We start from the raw sequence: 27835 nt of genomic DNA on the forward strand, positions 1-27835 counted from the left end.
GCTAACAAATACGTATTTTGTGCTGGAATTACACTTAAAAATGTACCTATTCTAACTTACATATGAATTCAGTTTAGGAACAAACTTACAGAACCTGTTTTGTTCATAACCTAGGGACTGTTTGTACTCAAAACTTGAGAAAGTGATTTATTGGAACAATATTCCCCGATCCCCCTAGTCATAAATCATATTGCTTTATAGAATTTTGGAACTGCATTTCAAAAATGTGATTTTTCTAAGCCAGAATTCAAACATTTCGAAGTATTGGAGGGAGGGCTACTTGCTTATTTAGAACACTTTTTCTTAATTTCACTCTCCGCAGTACACACACCTGATAGTTATTCTATGCTGGTATTATACCCAACATGTATGCTGTCACAGCCTGTCTTTTAGCAAGAATTGCTGCGTCAGGAAGTGTATAGTTCTGTATAGAAAGAGGATTCTGCTTACATGGCTTCTGATTTTATCACACAACCGCACCTTTCCCTCCCCCTGCTTTTGGAAGGCAATGGGATGCATGAAAATAACTACATATAGGACATCAGATGCAAGTAGTCCCTGCCTTGCATTTCCTTTGTTATGCTTACACAGGTAATGACTCCATTCAACTCCTTCATCTTTCTCCACATTTCAAGTATCAGTCTTTTTAACATTGTCATCCATTTGGATGTCCCAAACGCCCATACAATATCTTTTTAAAAACCTGTTTGAAATATTTCTGTTTGTGTAACTTCTTTTGTCTTGTTATGGGTCTTGAAATTTTACTTCACGCAATGCTAATGTTTTGGTGCTAGCTTATTGCAGTGTACATTTATTTCTGCATTCTTCAGGGAGGCTATCTGACTAGTCAAATACATACATAAATAAGATGTAATAATTTAACTAATGCTATACCAGCCAGTGCATTGAAGGAATCCATAATATCATGAGAAAGATGATAGTTCTTACAAAGACGATGGTTCATCTTATGACTTCATCACACACAATAAAATCAGTGTTTCTATACATTTAAGAAACGGCAACCCACTGTGCCCTTCACATGATGCAAACGGACAGTCGACAGATTGGAACAAATTAAGACTTTATTTGAAGAACGAAAAAATAGAACTTTACTAAAGAGGAACATAAAAGAACCCTCGGACAGATAGATCACATAGTCCAATGGTGACACAGGAAAAAGACCAAGAAAATACGATCTGCAACTCACGAAACCTGAGTTTTTCTTTTTTCTTGTTCCTTTTTTCTTTTCTTTTCAATACCATTATCCCCCCCGCCCCAGCTTCCTTCCCTTATCTTCTCTCTCTCCTTCCCCCCAAGGACATTTTCTCATCTATCCATATTCCAACTTTCTCTTTCTATAAATTGTTCCACCACTTTTATTATAACTTCAAAACCAAAATAAAATTATTTTTTTTAAAAAACATGATGCAAGCTTCAATTGTTGGGGGGGGGGGATGTGTTTTGCCATCTCTAAAGTGCTGGCTTTTCCTATGATTATTGAGTTGATTGACAAGTGAGTTATTTTAAATTCCCCGCATAGAGATGGGCCAAATGGCCAATTTCCCAGTGTGATGTTAACCACTGTTGCCTGCTTCTGTTGCCCGCTTGTAAATAAAATTATGCTGCTGTGTGTGGGAGGAGCCGAAATGCCAATTTCCCCAGATTGCCAATGGAGATTTGGTGGAAAGTGTTAATTTAAAACCACTTCCTACAATTTCTAAGTCAACGCTCTGGGAAAGATTAGGGTTAATTTAAAGCCACTTCCCATGATCTTGGGTGATTTTTTTTAAAGACAAATGATTGAAGTCTTGGAGGGACAATGAGAGGAAATCTCAGTGCAAATGACCCCAGGAAAAGTGCTGCCTTAAGAAAGGTGCTTTTGTTTTGGTCAAGGGTCTTGAGTGCAAATGACCCCTGTGCTACCTTAAGAAAGGTATTTCTATTTAAGTCGAAGGGGTTTGAAGGCAGGGCTGCCTTAAAGGATACAAGTAATGCACAGATATCTATAAGTATACAAAGAAACAAAGTATGGAGAAGGAGGAATTGAGGAAATATATTGATAAAAACCTGGCGCGAGGCTTCATTAAACCATCCAATTCTCCTCTCGGGGCCCCAGTGTTATTTAGGAGAAAGAAAGACAACTCCCTAAGATTGTGCATTGATTATCGAAATTTAAATGCAATTACTAAGGACAATAAATACCCTATGCCCTTAGTAAAGGATTTAATTACCGTATTGAAGAAAGGGAGCATATTTACTAAACTGGATTTAATTGAAGCATATCATAAATTAAGAATCAAACCGGAGGATACTTGGAAAACTGCATTTTCCTGCGCATTCGGCCATTTTGAATATAAAATTTTGCCTTTCGGACTAAAAAACGGAGGCGGTTGCTTTATGCAGCTTATAAATGAAATATTACACCCCTTGTTGTACAGAGGGGTATTCATATTCCTTGATGATATCTTGATTGTGAGCGAAGATAAGGAAAAGCACGTGAAATTGGTCCGGGAAGTTTTGCAAAGACTAAGAGAAGCAAAGCTGTACGCAAAACTGTCCAAATGTGAATTTAATAAGACTCAAATTGACTTTCTGGGGTATCGGATATCTCCAGAAGGGTTAGCTATGGATCCAGCTAAAGTATCAGATGTAAAAGAATGGGGAGTGCCTCAAACAAGGAGGCAATTGCAATCATTTCTGGGGTTTGCAAATTTTTATAGATCATTCATAAAAGGCTTCGCGCAAATAACCGCACCCCTTACTGAACTTTTAAAAACAAAAGGGAAGGGGGAGACAGCAAAAGTAAAGGCTCCTGGCGCCAAACTGAGTTGGACGCCAGAATGCCAAAAGGCATTTGAAACCCTAAAAGAACGCTTCACAGAAGGACCCATCCTAAAACACCCCGATATCAGGAGCCCTTTCATAATCCATTGCGATGCCTCAGACTGTGCGTACGGGGCAGTACTATTGCAAAAAGATCAAAATGGGAACTTAAAACCCTGTGGATATTTGTCCCGGAAGTTCAGCGAAACTGAAAAATGTTGGCCAATATGGGAAAAAGAGGCATTAGCCATATTAAAAGCCTTAGAATGCTGGCGACACTTCCTCGAAGGAAGCGGAATCCCATTCGAAATTTGGTCTGACCATAAGAACCTCCAGTATTTAAAGTCTCCTCGAAAATTGTCCCCCAAACAAATTAGATGGGCGCAATACTTCAGCAGGTTCGATTTCCAATTAAAGTTTTTTCAAGGGAAGCAGAATGTCTTGGCAGATGCTCTTTCACGCATGCCTCAACACGAAGGCATAACCACAGCAAAAGAGGGGACAATATTCTCTGATAAACAATGGGGCTTAGCTGTCAGGACAAGAGCGCAAACCCAAAAGGAGAACACGGCTATGGTTGAACTCGACGGGGAAGATAATTGGGGAAACGAACTGAAACAGTCTTATGATGGAGATCAGTGGATCGCATCCAACGCAGAAAAGGGGGAGCAGAAGGGGGGATTTTGGTTTGTAAACAAGAAACTGTATATCCCAGCAATATTAAGGATTAAGATTTTGCATCGTTTTCACAATAACCAGAGCGCTGGTCATACAGGAATTACAAAAACAACAAAGGCAATAGCAAAACATTGTTGGTGGCCAGGAATGAGGAAGGACATAAAGAATCATGTTGTTCAATGTGATGATTGTGCCAGAAATAAATCGAGAGGAGGGAAGCCTATGGGATTATTACAAACAGTAGCGGAACCTACCAGGCCTTGGGAATGTGTAGCTATGGACTTTGTGGGGGAACTGCCGGTTAGCAAAGGACATCGTTATATTTGGACAGTATTAGACCTGTTTTCTAAACAGGCCCACTTTATAGCACTGACGAAACTACCATCAGCCGAGAAACTGGCTGAATTGTACATAAACCATATTTACAAACTGCATGGATGTCCCAGTAGAGTGGTCAGTGACAGAGGAGTACAATTCACAGCAAAATTTTGGGAAAAATTCTTGGAAATGCTAGGAGCAGAAAGGAGTCTAAGTTCTGCTTTTCACCCCATGACAAACGGGGCAGTAGAACGTACTCAGCAGACACTTGGGCAGTTCCTTCGAATGTACTCTAACATGAGACAAAATGACTGGTCTAGGTGGTTGGCTTTTGCCGAACTAGCTTTTAATTCGACTATACATTCAGCAACAAATAAAACCCCATTTGAAGTGGTTTACGGGTATGAAATACAGCCTTTGCCCCAGTTACCAAGATGGACAGAGAATGAGGAAACAGAGGCAGGGAAATGGAAAACGCAAATGCTAGAATGCTGGAGTCAAGTGACTGCATCCTTAAAGGAAGCACACAAAAAGTATAAAGCGTTCGCAGACAGAAAGAGGGTGGAAGGCGATAAATTGGATAAAGGAGATCTAGTGTGGTTAAGTACCCAAAACATCAAATTGGGGCTGCCTTCGAGAAAATTGGGCCCCAAATATATTGGACCATTCAGAATACAGGGTGTTATCAATGAAGTAACCTTTCAGTTGGCATTGCCAAAAAGTTTAGGGAAAATACACCCAGTATTCCATCGCAGCTTATTGAAAAAGTATATGGGGACTTTGGACAAAATGGACACATAGAGTTGTTGTTTGATTTGTTTCAGGACTATGATGAAAGAAGAACCGAAGAGGAGGACGAAGAAAACGAGGGCGCCATGTCATGGAGCCAAATCCCAGGGCTGAATTTCCAAGCCCTGAATCTGGCTTCATAACATAAATAACCCTGCACCTGGCGGGAGAAGATAAAATGAGCCTGGGAACTCAGGGTTGAAAGTATAAACAATTATAATTGATGTAGTGTGTGGGAATGGTAGTAATGTGATCCAGAGGGTGGGGTTTGATGATGATATTTACGTGTGGTATTACGTTGCATCAGAAGTGATAAAATTGAGTGTATGTAAACATTAGGTCATTCTCGACTTTTCCAAAGTCATGTATTCTTCAATAAAGATTGGATCTGAGAGCAGCTATCTTTGATCTGCGTTCAGACTGGTCCTTTGAAGTGAGCTTGACATATATATATGTGTGTGTGTGCATATATATATATAGATAGATAGATAGATAGATAGATAGATAGATAGATAGTTGAGTTTGAAGCTGGAGGAGGCAATCTTAGGACCTCTTCACACTGCCGCCAGGATGCAGTGAGATGCCTTAGTTCTGGCAGCATATCTGACAAGATCCTTAATGTGATGTGAGTGAGTAAATTCTTTGTCTTCTTTAAATAATAATAATAATAATAATAATAATAATAATAATAATAATAAGAAGAAGAAGAAGAAGAAGAACAATAATTTTATTTCTTACCCGCCTCTCCTTATGGCTTGAGATGGATTACAGAATAATTAAACATATAAACAATACCACAATACATGTATTAACGTATATTTCTATAAGAAGACAGAACCCCATGAAAATGCCACCCTTTTCCCCGCTTTCCATCATTTTCTCCAGCTGAATGTGATGAAGTCCTTAATTCAGTAGTTCTCAACCTGAGGGTCCCAAGGTTTTGGCCTGCAACTGCAAAGTTTACTGGCTGTTAGGATTTCTGGGAGTTGAAGGCCAAAACATCTGAGGACCCACAGGTTGAGAACTACTGCCTTAATTGCAAAAAACAAAGTTGCTGTTTCCTTGGCAAGATTTGGTACTGATTTCCTCTGAGGCTAAGAGTGTCAGTGGGTTTTGATGGGCAAGGGGGGATTCATATCTAGATCTCTCAGAATGCTATTCCAACATACAAACCACTACCCGACATGGTCTCACAAAAAACTAGCAATCTCTTTATTACCCACACAGCTTTGACTGAAGGGGAATCTGAAGGTCTGTGAATGCTCCACTGTCACTTATAACATTTGTGGTTGAGTAAGGATTTGAATGTTGGTCCCCATGGTCATATTGCAATGTTCTGTCCTACCTAGGCAGTAGCTGTCACAACTGATGATTACTTGGAGAATCCCTTGCTTAAAATGCTTGGGACCAAGAGGGTTTTGGATTTTAGAAAAAAAAATGCATTTTGGAATATGTTTATTTGCATGTGGGTACAGGACCCATCTACATATGAAATTAATTAATTTATGTTTGATAAACACCTTATAACTTAGCCTATAAGTAATTTTATACCATTTTCAAAATAATGTTGTGCATGAAACCAAGTTTTCTGATGGAACCGTCAGAAAGCAAGATGTCCCTATCTCAGCCACCCGTGCAATTTGTAGTATTTCAGAATTCAGAATCTTGGATAAGGGATACTCAATTGGGACAAAAATGTCCTCTTCCTCCTCCTCGTCTTTCTTACAGGTTAGCAGGTACGGTAGCCTACGGGGAAATCTCTTATTGTATTATTTCAGAATTCATGTATAAGAAGTCCACCCCCATGTCCTTGATAACAAATGACAACATAATGACACGCAACTGCCATCTACACTATTTTCATGGAATGTTTGTCAATATTTGACCAATCAATTAACTAACGTGCCAAATCTTAGCATGCTGTTGTACAACAATTAAGCATAGACTTTTGAAACAACGCAGATCTTTGGAAAATATCTGTGTTCCTTTCATGCAGCATTGTTGTTGTTATCGTTGTTTTTAGCTGGTCTATGTGTATCGTGTATTTAGATTACTAAAAATGTTTTTCTGCCAAGGGGAAAAATACCATTCACATAATTTATTTTGATTTTCAGTGGGAGTAGCTTAGGCATTTTGTATTGTATTAGAACACCATCCTCTGGAATATTGGAAAACCAATACAATAATAATATGGAATGCTTAAAGGCATCTAATAGTTCTATTTGTTTCCTTTCTCAATAGCAGTCGCCTCTTAAACCAGAAGCGACTTGCAAATTCTCAAATCACTCCTGACATGAAAAAACATTTGAAAATGTGAGGAGGTAGTGGGGAAAGCAGCAAGTGGAGATGTTATTTGCATACACATTTGCAAAGCAGAATGAAAGAGAAGAGGGCTAGATTTTTTTCAGTAATTCCATTGCTGGATTGGGCTCAATAGGAATCCACTGTGGAAGGTAAAAGAGGTCCTTGCTTTCTCTTCTTTCCCAGATCACCCAATGGTACTGTTATCACCAACATAAAACTACAGAGTTAGAAAAAACCACAAAGGCCATTCATTCAAACCCTGTTCTGCCGTCCAGGAATGCATAACCAAAGCACTCCCAATTGGCCATCCAGCCTCTGTTTAAAAACTTCTAGAGAGACTCCATCATACTCCAAGGGCTTTATCGCACAAACTCTTTATTCCACTAAAGTTGCATTATTGGTGATAGTGGATGTTGAGCACTCCTGATATTGTGCCTCCTGATATTGTGCTGATTTGGCAATTTGTGGTCTCACAATGGTACTTTCACGCACTCCCATAATCTCAACTTCCTGTACAACTACCGTTCCTTATTTCTTATACATTTGCAAGATTCAAGTTTTTAAAAAGAACAACAAAAGGAAAATCTACCTATCTATCTGTAAGAGAAAAGAACCAGATTGGGAATAGCAAGGTGGAGAGGGCGAGAGGAGGGGAATCCCACCCTTTGACATCACTGTTGGCATGTTGGCACAGAAGTGGAAGGAACTCATTGCACCCAGGTATACGATGTGATGAGAAAAATGGGCGGAGGAGAGCTAGACTGGTAGCAGGATATGCATGGTATCATATGATAGTGCACTTGCAATGCCAGTTTGCCTGCTACGTGCGATAACAAGACAGTGTATTCTAATGTCAAACAACTCTTACAATCAGGATGTTCTTCCTGTTTTGGTGGAATCTCTTTTCCTGTCCTTTGAATCTACTGATTTGTGTCCTAGCCTTTGGAGCGGCAGAAAATAAGCTTGCTGCATCTTTGATATGGCATCACCTCTTACCCTTCTCTTCTCCAGGCTAACATACCAAGATGTCATTTGTGTATTAACTGGGAAATTGTGTAACGGTGCATCGGATTAGGATGTTAGAATGTTAACAGCGTGTGTGATGGAGTGTTTGCAGGGTCAGGCCAAAACTTTGAGGGATCAGGTTTTGTAGCTTGTTTAACCATAGGAACCCACTGTACAACTATAGGCAAGTCACAGGACCTCGTCACACTGATGACCCCCACCCTTTCTCCTGTTCCAATCACTGGAGAAACGGAAGGCGCACATGGCAACTCACAGTGAGCCATGCACCCTCCCTCCTTCCCCTATCACATGGGGGAGGGTGGCAGAATCAGAGCAAGGCACATTGGCACCCTGTCGTTTCCCCCATCAGACAGGGGGGAAGCATTAAAAACACATGTAGCTCCACTGGAGCTACCCAAAAGACAGGAGACCTCCAGTTAGAGCAATTAGTAAATGTTAGTGTAGCTTCACCCAAGTAGTTTAGTATCTGGAATAATGCCAGGATTCTTGAAATAAGAACCACCCAGAATTAATGCCAGGCAGTTAAACAGGACATCGTGAGCTCAGTTTGGAATGTGTTAGCAGATGCAAAAATTCTGTTCATGAAGAAAGGGAATGATCCTGTATTTGGTCTATAAAAAGAATATTTCTGTTCTTAAACACGATTGTAAATTAACCAAAATCGTGAGATTGGCTATGTTCATTTAAATTGTACTGAACATAATTAATCTCTTCATTTCAGTTAAATGTTAAGCAATGACAAAGAGCACACAGAGAAACACACATTTAATGATAGAGCTAAGTATGAGCAAATATGTTAAAATTAAGCATCAGCTAGACAATACCTATAAGGAGTTTTGCTCAGGATGAATATTTCCAATGTTTAATTATACATAAGATTAGTAATTACTAAATTATTTATTTATTTGTTTATTTATTTACTACATTTATATACTGCTTTTCTCCCCCTAAGGGAACTCAAAGTAGTTTCCAACATTATAAAGGCAAAATTCAATGCTGTACATATATGTGAAAACCAAAAGATAATGTCAAGATAGTAACATATAACTATAAATTAACCTAACCAAATTAAAAACATAAAATAATATTTAGACATAAAGAATAAAATTAAACATTGATAATACAATAACATTTATATTAAAACCCACCAATAATCAACATGATGTAAAAACAGTTATTAAAATCACGCCATCCAAAATCAAGTCCATAGTTGTTCCATTGGTCCGTTCAATATTCCTTATTATCTTATTTCACTACAAGCTTTGCTGTCTGAAAAGCTTGTTTACATAACCACAGTTTTATTTTCTTCCTGAATGTCAGGAGGGAGGGGGCGGCTCTAATTTTACTAGAGAGGGAGTTCCATAGCTGAGGGGACACCACTGAGAAGGCCCTGTCTCTTGTCCCCACCAGTCACGCTTGTGATGAAGGTGGGATCGAGAGTAGGGCCTTCCTCGATGATCTTAATCTCCGAGGTAGAACATAGAAGGAAATACGTTCAGACAGGTAAGCCAGTGGAGCTGGCATAACAAGGGAGTTGTATGCTCCCTGTATGCTGCCCCAGTTAGAAATCTAGTTGCTGCCCGTTGGACTACTTGAAGCTTCTGAACAGTCTTCAAAGACAACCCCACATAGAGTGTGTTGTGGTAGTCTATCCTTGATGTGACAGGAGAGTGGACCACCGTGGCCCAGTCAGACTTCTCAAGATATGGGTGCAACTGGTGCACAAGATTTAATTGTGGGAAAGCTCCCCTGGCCACCACTGAGACCTGGGATTCCAGGCTCAAGAATGAATTCAGGAGAACTCCAAGCTGTAAACCTGTGTCTTCATGGGAGTGTAACCCCATCCAACACAGGCTGTAACCCTATACCCTGTTCGGCCTTGAGACTGACCAGGAGAGCCTCTGTCTTGCCTGAATTCAATTTCAAATAGTTTGCCCTCATCCAGACCGTGACAGCTGCCAAGCACCGGTTCAGGACCTGAACAGCCTCCTTAGTAGCAGGTGGAAAGGAGTGATAGAGTTGGACATCATCTGCATACAGATGACATTGAACTCCAAAGCTCCGGATGGTCTCACCTAACGCCTTCATGTAGATGTTAAACAACATGGGGGACAAAATTGAACCCTACAGGACCCCACAAGACAAAGGTTGTGGGGCCAAGCAGGTGTCCCACAACAATACCTTCTGGGAACAGTTCTTTTGGGAGGACCGGATCCACTGCAAAACAGTACCTAAACCCTATTGATTCCTTGGCAGCTTTTATTCTTGACCAAATTAATTCATAGGAGATTTGCCACTGCTTTTCTATTGGGGTGAGAGTATGTGACTGGCTTCAGGTTGCAGTAGATCTTCATGAATGAATGGTGATTTGAACCCTGGTTTTCCAAAGTACATGTCCTGCACTCCAACCACACCACACTGGCAACGATGTCAAGTTTCTTTTTTGGCCGTTGTGTGTATGTGGATATTTGCTCCTCTTCCATTGTTTATACTTTTTAAACATACGGCTTCCTAATAAGGAACATAAATTGTCATCTTTTATGATGTTTTATGATCACACATTGTTAGTATCCTGTTAACTACATCTAAGAATGGGCTGTTGAAGAATAAAGGAAAGTGAATTAATTTTGTCAAGAATAAAAGTTGCCAAGAAATCAATAGGGTTTAGGTACTGTTTTGCAGTGGCTCCAGTCCTCCCAAAAGGACTGTTCCCAAGAATAAAGGAAAGTGTGATATGCTCTGTTCTTTTTGGGGTGAAACAGAAACAGCAGCTTGCAAGCAGTCCTGGAAGAGAGCTGACATATAATCTGGATTGAAGAAAAACCTGCTCTACTTTTTGTGTAGTTTAAAGCAGGAATGAGAGACATCGTTGCTACAATACATACAAGATCTTAAGTTTGTTTGTTTTTTAGCTCATTGCAATTTTCAGCAAGGTATCCAGTCCCCAAAGGAAGGACAGTTAACTGCAGTAAAGAGGTTTTTCATTGATTTTTTTCCCGATAAGTGAATGAAATAAAATGTCCAGATTCATTCTAAGATTCTCCAGTCATCATGTACCCTTGCTACTGTGCTTGCCTACTGAATCCAATACATTTTCTTTTTGGATCACATGTAAGAAAGTCACCAAGTTGATACATGTGGTTTCATCACAACAAAAGTTTCATCTAAATCCAAGTGTGCTGTTATGATAATATTCAGACTTCTATTTACAAGCACAACTCTGCCCACTGGGTTTGGCAGCATTCTAATCTTGAGGTATTTGCCAAGCATTCCAAATCCAGTTCCATCTTAGCCATGGTTAAACTTTTCAAATATGATGTTGTAATCAGTTTCATGAACTAATTACACTTTAGATTTCTACAGAGAAGCTCTAGTAAAGAAAAAAAAGTTATTGCTCTCTTCTATATCTCTTTGCAGACTGATAGAATAAAAGGGTTTTTTAAAAGAAAAGGTCAAAGATCATTTAGTAATGAGTAGTTTTGCTAAAATGTTTACTGATACTCTACACCAGCATTTCTCAACCTTGGAGTCAGGACCCCTGGGGGGAGGGTTCATGAGGAGGGTTTAGAGGAGTCACCAAAGACTAGTATTTTCTGTTGATCATGGGGGTTCTGTGTGGGAAGTTTGGTCCAATTCAATCGTTGGTGGGGTTCAAGAGGCTCTTTGGTTGTAGGTGAACTATAAATCCCAGCAACTACAACTCCCAAATGTCAAGGTCTATTTTTACCAAACTCCACCAGTGTACACATTTGGGCATATCGATTATTCGTGCCAAGCTTGGTCCAGATCCATCATTGTTTGAGTCCACAGTGCTCTCTGGATGTAGGTGAACTATAACTCCAAAACTCAAGATCAATGCCCACCAAACTCTTCCAGTATTTCCTGTTGGTCATGGGATTCTGTGTGCCAAGTTTAGTTCATTTCCATAGTTGATGGAGTTCTGAATGCTCTTTGATTGTAGGGGAACTGTAAAACTCAGCAACTAAAACTCCCAAATGACAAAATCAATCCCCACAACCCTACCAGTATTCAAATTTGGGCATATCGGATATTTGTGCCAAATTTGGTCCAACGAATGAAAACACATCCTACATATCAGATATTTATATTACAGGGTTGTTGTATGTTTTTCGGGCTGTATGGGCATGTTCCAGAAGTATTCTCTCCTGACGTTTCGCCCACATCTATGGCAGGCAACAACCCTGGGATCCTGGCCATGAAAGCCTTCGACAACACATTTACATTACGATTCGTAACAGTAGCAAAATGACAGTTATGAAGTAGCAATGAAAATAATTTTATGGTTGGGGGTCACCACAACAAGAGGAACTCTATTAAGGGGTCGCAGCATTAGGAAGGATGAGAACCACTGCTCTACACTGTTGAATTGATGCAGCTTGACAGCACTTTAACTGCTATGGTTCAATGCTATGGAATTCTCTGATTTGTAGTTTGGTAAGGCACCAGCACTCTTTGGATAAAGAACTTGTAAAATTACCACTCCCATATTTCCATATCATTGAGTCATAGCAGTTAAAGTAGTGCCAAACTGCATTTATTCTAAAGTGCAGATGCATCCCCGATAACTGTATCCTGAACCTGCAGGAAATTAGTAGATAAGATGTTCCCCTGAGTTGTTTGAGGGGTGTAACACTTGCACCTTTTCCACAGAGAAGATATCATAGGACAGAAATACCAAGAAAGGTTGTTTTCATAAGCAATCCACTAGCCACACTGTCATGTATCCATGGGTGTATTCATGGCATGACAGCTAGAGTGGTTTGAGGGTGTATCTACACAGATCACGTAATGTAAAGCCAGACGAAGGGTGAGGTGTCCACAAAATGCAGCCCCTAATACTCACTCTAGTTTGAAGCAGCATAAGCCAGATAACATGCTGTAGCTAACCAGAGTATATCCCATGTGTGGTTCAAAACTGGGATGAGAAAATGTGAAGTGCTTGTCAGGACACCACGCTTTAAAAAACATTGAAACAAATCAGGAGGTAAATAATTACTCCCCTGGGAGGGAAGCCACATCATTTCCACGAGGACTCTCACTTTCCATTCCTTTGTTTTCATTTCCTATGCCTTGACATAGTCCACTGCAGATTTTGAATGTGCAGGGTTCTGAACATCAGCACATCTCAGCAGATTAGTTAACAACAACATCATCAACACCAACAAAACAGTCCTGGATTTGGTTCTGATCTGTAATCAGAAGATATTGCAACCACTGTTCCAACTTCAAAACATTATTGAGGGGTTGGTACAGGCATTGCACAGCAAAATTGGTTTGTTTTAATCCTCCTCCAAACTGCACTATTATATCAGTATAGCACCCTGAGTGTTGGACTACGACTCTGGAGACCAAATTTGAATCTCCACTTGACCATGGAAGCCTACTGGGTGACCTAGAGCAAATCACATTCTCTTAGCCTTAGAGGAAGGCAAAGGCTACCTCCCCTTGAACAAATCTTGCCAAGAAAACCCCAAGATAAGTTCGTCTTAGGATGTCCATAAATAGAAATTGACACGCACAAAAAATTGTATATGCTAGACCAATTTTTTTTCAAAGTATTTCCTCATTCTTATTATATATTTATTACTTTTAGCTGAAGACATCTATATTTTCAAATGAGTATCGTTGTCTGAACTCAACTGCCGCCTCACCCTGAATACACCCACTGAAACAATGGGTTTTATAGAAGTGTTGACTTACCATTCACTGTTGATTCAGCAGATTGGGAGTAGCAATTGGATTTAGGTTTATGAGTGTTCTATCTTGGTGAAATACCATACAAAAGGCTTACTTATAAATAAAACATGTTCTGCTCAGTGATGCTGCAAAAGATGTGTGACTCACGCAAACCCCTGAGCTGTATTATCCTGTCGCATCTTGGCTACAGACTTTTTTATTTGGGAACTCTTGAGTATTTGCCTTGTGATTTCGGTCTAGATTAGACAGAAAATATAGCAGAATCTACAGATGATTTGCAGAAATTGTGTCCAATTTCCAGTTATCTAACAGTTATCTCCAAATTGTTGGGGAAGACAATTCATGAAAAGAAATCATGTTGTGCTGCTAATCAAACTACCTTAGATATGGTAAGTATGAAGTTTGCTATCCATTGGCAATATTTTTGGTCAGTCTACTCCAACAGGTGGTTTCTATCTCAAGTAATTGCCTATAAATGGGGTAGGATTTTTGTTTTTATAACATTTGGCATTGTTTAATGTAGATGTTTGAAATGTTTCTTCCTTATCGTGTTTTCCCAGGTCTAGCACCTCCCTGAACAGATCTCATTGAGTTGGAGTTGGAGCCTGTCTTGTTTTAGACTGAGGGGAGGAGCAAGACGGAGACTATTGGGTCACATCCTCTAAATTAGACCTCAATGAGAACCTTAAGGTGATGCCAGGTCTTCGAAGAATTTCAGATTGAGGCTGTGAATGCTGCAGTGGTCAATGCTATCCGGTAGGTAGTTTCTACCTTGGGTCATGTTCTATAAATGAGCAGTGGTTATACGGCAGAACTATGTAACTTCTCAGAACTCCCAGTTAGGGGAATGATATAAGAAAGAACTGGAAAGGTCTTTCTATTTTAATATCTGACTAAAAGAAGGGAAATAATTTTCCACTTGCTTATATTCTTTCCCTCCTGCAAACTATTAAAGGAATAGAAGCCCATCTTATTTGGTTTGAATTGGGCTCTTGTGGCCAGCATAATCTGTGATGTATGTTTAGGAGAAAATTCACCTAAGGCTATAGTATAAAACCTTCACTTATTTCTGCCACAAGCGACAAATAATTAGAGATGCAAATCCAGAGGAAAATCCAGTTGTACATTTATGACATAAATCCCATTTTCACCTAATGATCAAGCAAGAACTTTGTGATTTATGTTTTCTCCCCAAAACTGTCACCTCCCCTTTCCTCTTGAAAAATGAGTCTCTAGCCCTTGTTGTAAAAGTGTACAACTAGGGAACATGTTATTTAACTTCTCAAAAGCAGATAAATTACATCTATTGTGTTTTCAGAATATTATTCTTTTGAAAATGTTTAGAAATTTGTGGAAAACATTGAAATGTTGCTAAGAGCAGGTCCATCTGGAAATTCTCCTGTGTTTGTTTCACTGAAATGAAAAGGTTTTCTTTGCTGTCCTCTTGCATTCATTTCAGTTGCATCTGAATGGAAGAAATTCCTAGTGGATTGTATCCATGTTGAAATGAAATGTTGAGATGCTAAAATATATTTAAGAACAAAATACAGCATGACCCCTTATGTATTTATTTGATATCCATGATTTCATTTATCACACTGTGGGCCTTTCTAGGTCCTCCTGTGTGATTCCATGAGGCCAATCATGCATCTCGTTCTTGGAAAGAAGAGATAACTAGTATTAACAGTGACCAGGCCTGTAGTCGGGGGGGGGGGGGGTATTTAGGGGTTCAAACCACCCCCGAAATTTTTCAGGTTAAAAAAAAACCCTGGTTTACTCATGAATTTTAACTGGTTAACCAAATCCCCATGCTAAGTCTATGAGAAGCAAAAAATTAAGAGTCCCCCCAGGCACTATCTCAAGCAGATATTGACAGGTCTGTCGCCGGAGGACGGGGAGGGGGGGGGTTAGGGGTTCAACCGCCCCCTGAAATTTTCAAAAATGCCTCCGAAATTTTTTTCTGGCTACTGCCTTGACAGTGACACTTACCTAGCACATGTTCGGGTTATTTTTGAAGAGGCAGTTGCAGGCATTAGTTGAGGAGGAAAGAAGTGTTGAATCCATTGGCAGAACACTATGCTTTGCCAGTGGAGCACATCATGTTTGTTTAAGGAAGTCTATGATTATGTATTTAGGAAATCTCTATTTCAAAATCCTTAACCAACAAAATTTCAGTGACTACTACATATATCTCTCTATAAGCCATAACACGATGTTGTGTGACTTTGGGCTGATGCTCCATGCCAACTGGGTTCGAAGCGTCCCAGAGGCCTCACTCTCAACACGGGAGTCTTCTCATGTTGTGCTGGCCCCAATGGAGCTAGTATGGATCCTCAGCGCTCGGGCAATGCTTTCCCCATGTGATGGAGAAAGCATTTTCGATAGAGACCTGTGCGCGGGACGACAGATTTGCCCGCTGCCCCTCTCTTTTTTCTTGAAGCCAAGCAAAGCAGGACGATTTGCCTGGCCTTTCTGATGAGGTTGTAGGTAGAGTAGTGAAAGCCCTTTTTGAATAATGGCTGGCTTCCATAGGCAGTGGTGCAGTTCTTCTTCTTTGCAGAATGACCCTCAGCTTATCCAACAGTCATGTAAAAATCCATTGGCCACCAAACCTTATCTCAACTTACACATGAAGTTGACATATTCATGAATATATATTCAGTATTTACAAAAATTGAGTGTTTTAGCAAACTAACATCCGAACTCTGGAATTTTGGAATTGTGATAATTTTATTTTTAAACACAAGGAAATGTGAAATCACCACATATGCTTATGTTCGTGCTGTGGTGAATGTTGTGTCACAACAGTCCTGATTTTTATGACAAAGGGAGAAAAACTTTACAATCTATGATATCACATATCAATGGAAGAGATACTTTCTCTAGTTCCATGTACAGTAGAGTCTCACTTATCCAACATTCGCTTATCCAGCGTTATGGATTATCCAACACAGTCTGCCTTTTAGTAGTCAATGTTTTCAATACATTGTGATATTTTGGTGCTAAATTTGTAAATACAGTAATTACTACATAGCATTACTACGCATTGAACTACTTTTTCTGTCACATTTGTTGTATAACATGATGTTTTGATGCCTAATTTGTAAAATCATAACCTAATTTGATGTTTAATAGGCTTTTCCTTAATCCCTCCTTATTATACAACATATTCACTTATCCAACGTTCTGCCAGCCCATTTATGTTGGATAAGTGAGACTCTACTGTATTTTTAACAAAGAGTGCAATTATCCATCCTAATGCACTGTATATTTATATTTAATGCAATTTATTTCATAAAGATCGAGTAGACAGAACATATTGTAAAGAACAAAAATAACTTTCTGGCCTTGCATCGCACATTTTAGTGCAAATATTAAGACACAAATAGTGTTCAATTCAGCAAGTATTGCTGAACATAGAGTATCAGAACCCACCATTTACAGTCTAGTTTGACAGAAGTTACATCTCAGTTTTCAAATTTGCAAACTCTCCCTTTCACTTCTCAGGAGAACCTTGGCTCCAAGTAATTAATCTGTCAATCTGTGAATTAGAACATCAGAACACATGCATTTTGTTTACCTTTGTGGTACATGCCAAGTACGGTAAACAACCCAGGTTATTGAAGTACAGTGAGAAATTTGCATTACAAATTCACAAGCTTATTTATTTATTTCATTTATTTATTTCATTTATTTTTTGAATTGATATCCTGCCTTTCTCTCAAAATGGGATGGTAGATTATAAAATCAGGATTACAAATGAACAAAGTTGAATGTAAAATTTAGAAACAATTTTGTTTTTGTTTTTCTTTGTTTTGTTTTGTTTTGGGTTTTTTTTGGTCAGTAAAAAAGTGTGAAGCTTTTTCCTTCAGCTAAAAGTACACAACATTATAATATTTCATTAATTTAACTGTTCCAAAATGCATGGGTTCTCACTGATCCATTGCCTTGAAAGATAATTTACTTTCGGTTACTCAACACTCATGATGGCATCTCCAAGATAATTGTGATCCCTTTTAAAAAGAAGAATCCCTTTGATGTGTCAGAGGGAGAAGGCCACTGCTTTCACTGTATGTCAATCAAACATGGGTTTTGGGGAGCTCTTTTTCCAACTGGCAACATGGGAAGCAGCCACTGCTTTAATGCAAAACTCTATTATCTTTATGGTGAAGTGAATCTCAGCAATGATTTTAGACCAGGAAGACGCAAAAGAGGTAATTATGCGGTTAAGTAAGCAACTTTTTTCTGTGGCTTCAAAGATGCCTTGTTTGGTAGGCTAACTTTATGTTCTAAATGATACAGTTAAAAAGTCTTGAACTTGGGGAAATGTACTGCACAGTTTGCTCCTGTTTTTCCATCTCCTGACCCACACCCACCTTGTGAGATATATCAAAGAAGGCTACCTTGGTGTTTGTGTGCTTCCACCCCGGAGAAATCCAGGCTCATAACATGTCATATAGAAAATACTAACAATGTTTATGGATGGTGGTGGGAAGAGGGAAAGAAACAGGATGGTCTAAATCAGGGCTTCTCAAACTTTTTCCATTTGTGATTCTTTTCTGTCCAAAATTTTTACATGACCCCAGGTTCATGGTATATAAAATAAGTATAAAAATCAAATATTTACTGATGATAAATCAGCATTTGCAAGGCTTGCTAAATAGGCTGATTTTTCTTTTTGTGGAGTACATCTAAAGCATTGTCTGCAGAGTCCAGCGTAAACACTGCATGTAGTTGCTAACAGATTTGTGTAAACAAGTGGCATTTGGAAACCTTTTAGTTGCCAATTTTTTCATGACCCCAGCATTGAGCTAAGGCAGTGGTTCTCAACCTGTGGGTCCCCAGGTGTTTTGGCCTACAACTCCCAGAAATCCCAGTCAATTTACTAGCTTTTAGGATTTCTGGGAGTTGAAGGCTAGGTTAAGAACCACTGAGGTAAGGGGGACCCAATTTGGGACTGAGACCCACAGTTTAAGGTGCAATGATCTAGATCAGTGGTTCCCAAACTTATTTGGCCTATGGCCCCTTTCCAGAAAAAATATGACTCAGCGCCCCCTGGAAAGAGGGGCATGGCTTAGAGGGATGGGCGTGGCTCCTGCTCGAGAGGGCGGGGCTGAGCCTCTCCCCTAGTCCAAGATGTAGGGCTGGGAGGGGGAGGTGGAAGGGGCCACAAATGGGCAGCCAGGACTGGGATGGGCAAAGTTACGAGCTCTGAGGCAGGGCTGCCGGGACACAGGGGGTGGGGCTGGAGGAGGGGGCGGGGCCTCTTCCCAAGTGCCTGACGGGGCTGAACCTCTATACCCCACCCCCGTGTTCTAACAAGCACCTCAGGGGAGGTATACAGAGGCTCAGCCCTGTCTCGGGCTCTTGGGAAGAAGCCACACCCACTCCTCTAGCTCCGCCCCCTGTGTCCTAACAGGCACCTCAGGGGCTCAGCCCTGTCTCCGGCACTTGGGAAGAGGCCCTGCCTCTCCCCTAGCCCCAAATGCACCTTTGGCCATCACCGCCCCCCTGGATCGCTGCTGTGCCCACCAGGGGGCGGCAGCACCCACTTTAGAAATCACTGATCTAGATAAAGCCAGTGGATACAATCCCATTCTGCTGCCCTATGCAAATACAATATGATATGCAATTGATTATAATGTTTAGATACCTGAATAGGGATTAGGAAAACCTCTCACATTTGTTTTAGAACTAAGGCATGTATGATATACTAAGAATTTCAGTTCTGCAAAGGATTGCATGGTCATAGGTGGCCCGGGGCTGTGGTGCAGATGGGAGAGCAAGCCAGTGCAATTAACTGCTATGAATCACTGACCAGGAGGTCATAAGTTCGAGGCACGCTCGGAGCTATGTTGTTGTTTGTCTTTGTCCTATGTTAAAAGGCACTGAATGTTTGCCTAATATGTGTAATGTGATCTGCCCTGAGTCCCCTTCGGGGTGAGAAGGGCGGAATATAAATGCTGTAAATAAATAAATAATAAACAAATAATGCTAATATGCACAACATAGCACCAATGTTCCTTAGTGTGGAATTTCCCTCCTAATCAGCAATGGTTTAGGCAGAAATAAATCTTGAAAAACTGACCATAATTAGGGGTGCTTTGAGGGACATTTTATCAATATGCTCAAATATAAATAGACATTTGTGAAGTACTGCAAAACTGTAACATCACTATCTATTATGATTTTTTTATCATTGTTTCGCTTCAGTGTACACATATATGTATGCTACTGTAAAGACCCCCCCCCCCCCCCAAAAAAAAAAGCCTAAAGGTTGAGGCAAGATTTAGATGAACACTAACTGTACAGAGTTGGAAAACACAGCATACAACAATAAACTGTTCCCAGATAAAGACTAGATAATAAAGACTAGATTATTTGGAATCCAGAGGGGAAATTTAGATGGGATGAATTTCTGATTAACATTGATCTTTCATCCTCCATCTTTTAATGGATGATTTAAAAACATACTCTTCCAAACAGTTCATTGGGTTCTCTTAAAACAAGAGTCTTGTCACACAAGGAAATTCATTATGCCATTTTTAAATCTGAAAATTGATGCTACAATAATCTTTAGGAGATGACAGTTTCTAGTTATTTTCATTGCGCTGCTTGAAAGAAGCACTGCTTGAAAATACACTACGAGCCTGTATCCACAGGGAATACATTCATGGTCTTTGTGTGGATATGTGGAGCTTTGAATAATACTGAACCCTATTGAAATATAGGACTTCTGATTCAAGAATTGCATAGAATCGCATTGGAGGATCTAGAAAATACCTAGAGGAACATATTTCATCCTATGTGCAAAATGAAACTGCAAGTGCATGTATAGGTTATACAGTCATCCCATCACATTTGTGGTTTTGACTTTTGCAGGGTTGATTATTCGGGCATTTTATTTTAAATTTTCTCTACAAACCTCTAGAGAGATCTTTAGTGTAAATCTATAGTCAGCTTCCTCCAGTCATGCTGGAGAACATTAGAGATTTCTTCTAAGAACACTTCACAACATCTCTAGGTCCTCCAATGAAATTGTTTGGAGGATCTAGAGATTCCTATGTTCAGCTTCCAGAGGAAGTTAGCCATAGAATTGTGCAGAAAGACATTGCTAGAGAGGGGTTGTCTTGAGTAAAATAAAAAAGTAATTTCTTTGTTTGTGTTTTTGCACTTTCATAGGGATCCTGTGTCCTAACTCTAGTGAAAGTGGAGGGCTGACTGAACAGTAATTGACTTTAAAGTTACAGAGTTTTTATGAAACTTCATCCCAACTGGCCAAAAGCCTTTGGATGTGCTGGAAGGTGTCAATTTCTGGAGCTGCCCATGACTTTTAAAATACAGGGTGGTTGTTTCCTAACCTTGATGATTCTGACCAAAGCAGGAGTAAATCCAATGTCTTTTTCTATTGTCTCAATTACCTCGGTATTTCTGAGCATTCCCACTAAATGGATACATCTTTATCATGGAAATTTTCCTCAGACTTTTCTTCCCTCTTTACATTTCTGATTACCAGGTGGAACTTTTTTTTTTCTTTTTAACCGTTGCAGTGCTAAAGACAGGCGAGCATTTGAATTTTTCCCCAAATTACATTTAGAGCTTTTTTTTATTAGCCCATGTTCCTTAAAGAACAAAAGGATTTTTTTAGAAGAGTTGACCTTACACAAGAGGTTGTACTAGTAATTATGCAATAATTGCAAGTCAACCACTTTCAGGAATGTTTACTATCCAGAAACATTATTATAGGGAGGAAAGAACAAAAGGAAGCTACTGCATATATGCATGTGCAGAATTTTTAAAAGACATCTCTAAACTCTTACACAAGGAAAAAATAGGGACAGTGATTTATGAAGGACACATACCAGAAATGGAGGGATGTCTTTGGTAATTAAAGGTATTTGAGCACGTTTCACAGGAGCCTGGAGCCAACTTTCCTACTTGCATGATAATTGCATGAGGGCAAATGTCTGAATACAGTTTTACAGCCTAGTGCTTCCAAATAAAAATGGTTAATTTAACAAATTCAACTAATTCATTGACTGGATGATCCTCTTATAAATACACAGCCTGACATATGTGGCATACATTTTCAATGTGCAAATAGAACATGATTTCATAGACGTTAGTTCCAGTGTGACAGCTATTTTCTGTTACTAATTTCAACTTGTTTCATCAGCAGAGGAATTCATTGCTTTCCCTATCTTTGAAAAATCTCTGTGGTGTTGCCTATAAAACCTTACTTTTGTCCATTCTTTTCAGAATGGCTAGGCCAACAAGAAGGAAGAATTCCCTGGAGCCATGGATGATTGCCTTGATTGTCCTAGCAGTGTTGGCGGTCTTAGCCATTATCATCGGACTGATTGTGTATTTTTTGGTGTATGGTGAGTGCCTCCATTATTTTCAGTCAGTTTGACTTTAGTCCCTCTCTATTTTCCAATCCTTCAGCAAACAAAGAAGAAGGTAAGCTTTGCCCCAGTATATATTCTAGTAATTGCCACTATTTTTCACAAGGTCTGCTTTTGGATGTGGTTGTTCATTTCCATTGGATAATTCCAGGCAGGGCTAGGAAAATCATTGACTGAAACCTTGAGCTGCTGCTGCCAGTCAAAACTGATAATATTAGGCCAGCTTGAACAATGGTCTGATTCAGTATAAGGCAGTGTTTCTCAACCTGGGGGTTGCGAGGGGAGTTCAGAGGGATCACCAAAGACCAGTATTTTCTGTTGGTCATGGGGGTTCTGTGTAGGAGGTTTGGCCCAATTCTATCGTTGGTGGGGTTCAAGGGGCTCTTTGATTGTAGGTGAACTATAAATCCCAGCAACTACAACTCTCAAATGTCAAGGTCTATTTTCCCCAAACTCCATCAGTGTTCACATTTGGGCATATTGAGTATTTGTGCCAAGTTTGGTCCAGATCCATCATTGTTTGAGTCCACAATGCTCTCTGGATGTAGGTGAACTACAACTCCAAAACTCAAGGTCAATTCCCACCAAAACCTTCCAGTATTTCCTGTTGGTCATGGGAGTTCTGTGTGCCAAGTTTGGTTCCATTCCATCATTGGTGGAGTTCAGAATGCTCTTTGATTCCAAAGGAAAATATAGGCATGATTAACTTTTTAAATTTCCCTTCTCTCTATGCAGACCAAAGACTGTTCTTTTACAATGCTTCGTTTAGAATTAATAATGTGCCATACAATCGTGGCTTTGAAAAGCAGACCTCAGAGGAATTTAGAGATCTGAGTGCAAGCATTGAGAATATGGTAAGTGAGAATGGTTTGTGCTTCTTCACTCTAAACCAGGGATAGGATGCTTTTAGAAAATTTTAAAAAATACCAAAACAAAAGGGTTGTTGTATGTCTTTCGGGCTGTGTGGCCATGTTCCAGAAGCATTCTCTCCTGACGTTTCGCCCACATCTATGGCAGGCATCCTCAGAGGTTGTATGGATACCATACCTCACAACCTCTGAGGATGCCTGCCATAGATGTGGGCGAAACGTCAGGAGAGAATGCTTCTGGAACATGGCCACACAGCCCGAAAGACATACAACAACCCTGTGATTCTGGCCATGAAAGCCTTCGACAACACAATACCAAAACAAAACCTTGCAATCATGGAGCAATACTCTAAGGACCTCATTCTATAAGGAGGAACGGGATGGGACAGCGTGGGAATAGTCTTCTTTACATAGTGATTCATTTAATTCTGTTTATAAGGAAAATTGGTAATATATTCATCCACATCACACGCAAGGTACTTTTGTTCATTTCTACGGTGATCATCTGCATTTTGAGCTGCATTTTAATTAAAAAGGGGAAACCTTGGAATTGCATATGTCTGGAATCTAGGTCTAAAAAAGAGGAAGGTATAGCTATAGTGAATTGGTAATATATCCAAATTTATTCTGAAAAATAAATTATTTTGTTTAAATGTCATAAAAGTATCATGCAAGAGAATTAATGGTGAGAAAAGGAGCATCAGGGCACATTACAAGATGGCCCACATGAATGCCCACACTTTGACGTCACTACAATGATTTGACAGATGGGAATCTGACAGTTCCCATCCCAACTTAAAATAGGTGCCTTTAACCATTTCTGCATTAATTGGGAGCTCTGAAGATGACTGCTCCCTAACTCCAAAGCCTTAATTTCTATACACATTAAAAACAGTTTAAAGAAGGAATCCCATAGGGAACCTCCGAAAGTAGTCTTGTGTAATATAATGGACTCCATGGGACTGTCTTTAAACTGTTTTTAAAGTGTGTAGATGTCACAACCCTGCACAGCATCTCTCAGTATACACAGCCACTCTCTATGCTTATCGTCAGTCAGTCCGGGGTCCAAGCCAAAGTATATGCAAACAACAAACTATGCAGGGGTAATCCAGAAGGCGTAGTCAATAATCCCATCCAAAGGTTCTCACCAACACATCCAAACTATACGTAATCCAATGTCTGAGTCAAGGTCTAAAACACAATAAGGCACACGAGGAGCTCCAAGCTGTAACAGGTTCCAAACATTGCTCACAGCAAAGACCAAATCCAAACTGCCACTCTTTATGCTCCATAGTACAAGTGCTCTCACCTGTTGGCCCTTCTCTGTGCCAACCAGGTGGATCTACGCAGCTGAACAGCATGAGTCCTCAGTTGCAGTCTTTCTGGGACTAATCATTTAGTTCCACCAGGGGGAGCCAGGTGTCAAATAATGGGGGCATGCACTTAAGATTAAGGAGCAAGTGCTTCTGAAGTTATTCTTATTTCAAGAATTTGTTTTCAGTACTCAAACTGAGCTCATAATTCAGTTATACAAAGGTTCAGTTTTGGACCTCTTCCTTCTGTCCCAAACTATCTAGCACCTCAGCATGGAAATGTAGAACACACCACAGGGAAATGATCACACGCACACCTCCTTTTTGTTGAACATTAAACTATTGGGAGCCTGTAATTCTAATTGTCAGAACTTTGCAGTTTTGGTGGATCATCTTCAGGCAGGAGATGTGTGTACAAATTATCCAGTTTTGATGGATTGTGCTCCAGATAAGAAGAAAGAGCTGTGTTCAGATCTCCAGCTCATCTACCAAGAAGCAGCTTGCTATAGTTTCCAAGGAAGGGTCTATTACTATCATTTGAAATTCTATGTCCAACCTTTTCAAATGAGTGGTTTGTGGTTCCAGAGATATCGTGATTTCAAAATAGGTCCATCTTTTTGGAACACCTTATATTTCTTTCTTCTCCCTCCCAGTCATTGTGGCACCTGGGCTCCCTCTTTGCTGTGCTCTTCACCCACCTTCTGGCTAGAAGCGAGGATGCTAGAGCAGTGACAATAATAATAATAATAATAATAATAATAATAATAATAATAACAACAACAACAACAATAACTTTATTTTTATACCCCGCCTCTATCTCCCCAAAGGGGACTCAGGGTGGCTTACATGAGGCCAAGCTCAAATAAAAATAGCAGTATAAAACACAACAATAGACAAAAGACATGCAGAATTATAAAAATTTAAACATTAGCCAATAAAAACAAATGACAAGAACTAATAAAAACATGGATTAAAACGGAGACTGGGTAAGGTGCACCATATAAATTTTGTAAACACGAGGTGACTGATAAAGTGCTGCAAATTCTTGGAAGTGCAAATTGGGATGGGAATAGACCCTGTGTCTATATCAAGTTGACAAAGGTAAAAAGTGCAAACCTGTACAAGAATGGTCACAGATACAGGATTGTTATGGGGATGAGCAATCTTTATCCAAAGACCTGAGTGAAGAGCCAGGTTTTCAAGCTCTTTCTGAATGCTACCAGGGTGGGGGCTTTACTAGAGTTACTAGAGTTGGTGTCTCAAGACCTCATCACATGAGGTGAATTTAGCGTCCTAATATGATGCCAGGCAGAGGCAGCCCTAGGTAATTTCGCCTTGTAGGTGAAGCTAGTGGCCACGCCCCCCCGATATTGTGCCCCCCCAAGGCCCAGCACATATCTTCAGCGGCAGTGGCAGCAGCAGCAGGGACCATCAGCTCCCTCCTCGCCGAACGTGAAAGGCCTCAACTGAGGCCAAGTTTTTCTCACAAAGCCTTGCGAGTCCTCGCAAGACCTCACGAGAAGAGCTAGGCCTCAATTGAGGCCTTTCGCGTTCGGCGAGGAGAGAACCAATGGTCCTTGCCACCACCGCCGCTGCGGGGGCACCTCAACGGCGCCCCCGGGGACAATACACCACAAGCGGGCGCTTACATTGGCCTCTATGTTGGGCCGGCTCTGATGCCAGGACGCTTCCTCCTCAGAGCCGTGAGCCGCCCATCACATAACATATGGCAACTTTTGGCAGGGCTCTGTGTAAGAAGTGTCCTGGCAGCATGGCAGAAGGCTTCCCTTGAACATAGGAGGCTTCTTGTGTTCCACAGACACCCACAGAGCCAGCACAGGGGGAAACCACATGGCAATACTTCTCCATGTGGGATGGGGAAGCATCAGCTGTAGACAAGGTGGGACGCAGGGCATTGGGATTGCCCCACTACCCCGCCAATTTACCACAGAGGATGGTGAATCATCTTGCGGGACCTTATCCATGTGATGAGGTCCTCACAGTGCAGTGTCACCCCGATAGAATTCTTCCTATATCATACCATATTACAATATCGTAGCTAAAATACAAGAATCTGCAAGTATCCATAACTCTTTTCCTTACTGCATCTTGCTATTGTGCATGTGTGTGAATGCATGTGCATACAAATGCATGTGACATGATTTTAATATTGAATGTAATGTTTTAAAATGTTAATATGTATTCATTTTAATCAATCTGTTTTAAGCTTATTTTGTATGTATGAAGGCATTGAATAATTGTCATATGTAAGCCTCCTTGAGTCCCCTTTGGGGTAGAGAAAGGTGTGGTATAAATAGGGTACCGTAAATAAATAAATAAATAAATAAATGTGCACAGACACATGGCGTAGTTACTTGCTCTTGATGCTAGCCAGAAACTGCAGCAGCAGCACTGAAATGAGACTGATTCAAAGATAGCAGGAAAAAATCTGGAAATTCAGAATGTATGGTAAGCCCATTCAACAGCAGAAAATGGGCGTCTCAGCAACCAGGAATGCAAATTAAGTCTATAAATTCCACCTCTTCAATGCTAAAGCAAGCTAGAGTGTATCAAACTAAATAATTATAGATTCTTGATACCATTTTAGCTGCCATTGCCCAATCCTGGAATTCTGTGATTTATAATCTGGTAGGGAACTTAGAATTCGTCGCTGTAGGATAGGATCATGCAATAGAGGTTCTAATCACAGAATTATAAGTAATTTACCAGACGACAACTCCCAGGATTCCATAGCATGGAGCCATGAAAGTTAAAATGGTATTAAAGTGCTGTCATTGTGCAATGGGGACATAGCCTCAGAAAATATCTACACTGACCATTTAGGTTAGCTGTTGAGAAAACTGGGCCAGTTCCTAACCAGAGTGAACAACAGCTGCCTTGACTGCCATACCGTGTTATCTCGGGTCAGGCAGCCCAGGAATGTGGGATGGCAGTTCCGTGTCCTCTTTGCAATTTCCAGCTACTACACTGCTACCTACCATCTTGTCAGTGCTCTGGCTGATATTAGCCAATAGCCAGAGTCCTTGCTTGCTGAGTGGGATGGGAAAAGATCTCCTTCCCTCACCTTCCTTAGCAATGTGGTAGGTGGGGTGTCATGGTTGGAGACAGCCACAACATGGGGGTTAGAGGACTTCTAGGTGGTGACCATCTAGTAGTGCTGAACAGTTTTGTCATGACTAAGCACCTGAGACTCCTGTATGTCTCTTGGAAGGTTTGGGGAATCTAAATCAGCCCACCATGCAGGGCTGATCTGGCATATGATGCACCAGATCAGTCCTACATTATCAGTCACTGTAGAACCTCCTTTAGTTGATTAAAATTAAATTCCTGTGGGTATGAATATATGCCTCTCACCAGTTTTGCAAGTCTTACTTGATTTGACATTCCCTATGTCATTGTCCACAGATTCAATATCTACAGTTTCACTTACTGTATATACTCGAGTATAAGCAGACCCAAATATAAGCCAAGGCATCTAATTTTACCTCAAAAAATTGGGAAAACTTATTGACTTGAGTATAAGCCGAGGGTAGGAAATGCAGAAGCTACTGGTAAATTTCAAAACAAAAAT

General features: G+C 40.2%; 1 protein-coding gene across 1 annotated transcript in view; it reads left to right on the top strand.

Moving 5' to 3' along the window:
• LOC100565908 (transmembrane protease serine 11E) overlaps positions 1-27835 on the top strand; it is a 77328-nt gene that overhangs the window by 25335 nt on the left and 24158 nt on the right. The window contains exons 2-4 of the mRNA XM_016994681.2: positions 14217-14412; positions 21916-22037; positions 22797-22915. Coding sequence (XP_016850170.2) covers positions 21917-22037; positions 22797-22915 — 240 coding nt within the window. The 5' untranslated portion in view covers positions 14217-14412; position 21916. The remainder of the gene's footprint in view (positions 1-14216; positions 14413-21915; positions 22038-22796; positions 22916-27835) is intronic.

The sequence above is a fragment of the Anolis carolinensis genome, chromosome 6 (genome assembly GCF_035594765.1).
Source record: "Anolis carolinensis isolate JA03-04 chromosome 6, rAnoCar3.1.pri, whole genome shotgun sequence".
Lineage (NCBI taxonomy): Eukaryota > Metazoa > Chordata > Lepidosauria > Squamata > Dactyloidae > Anolis > Anolis carolinensis.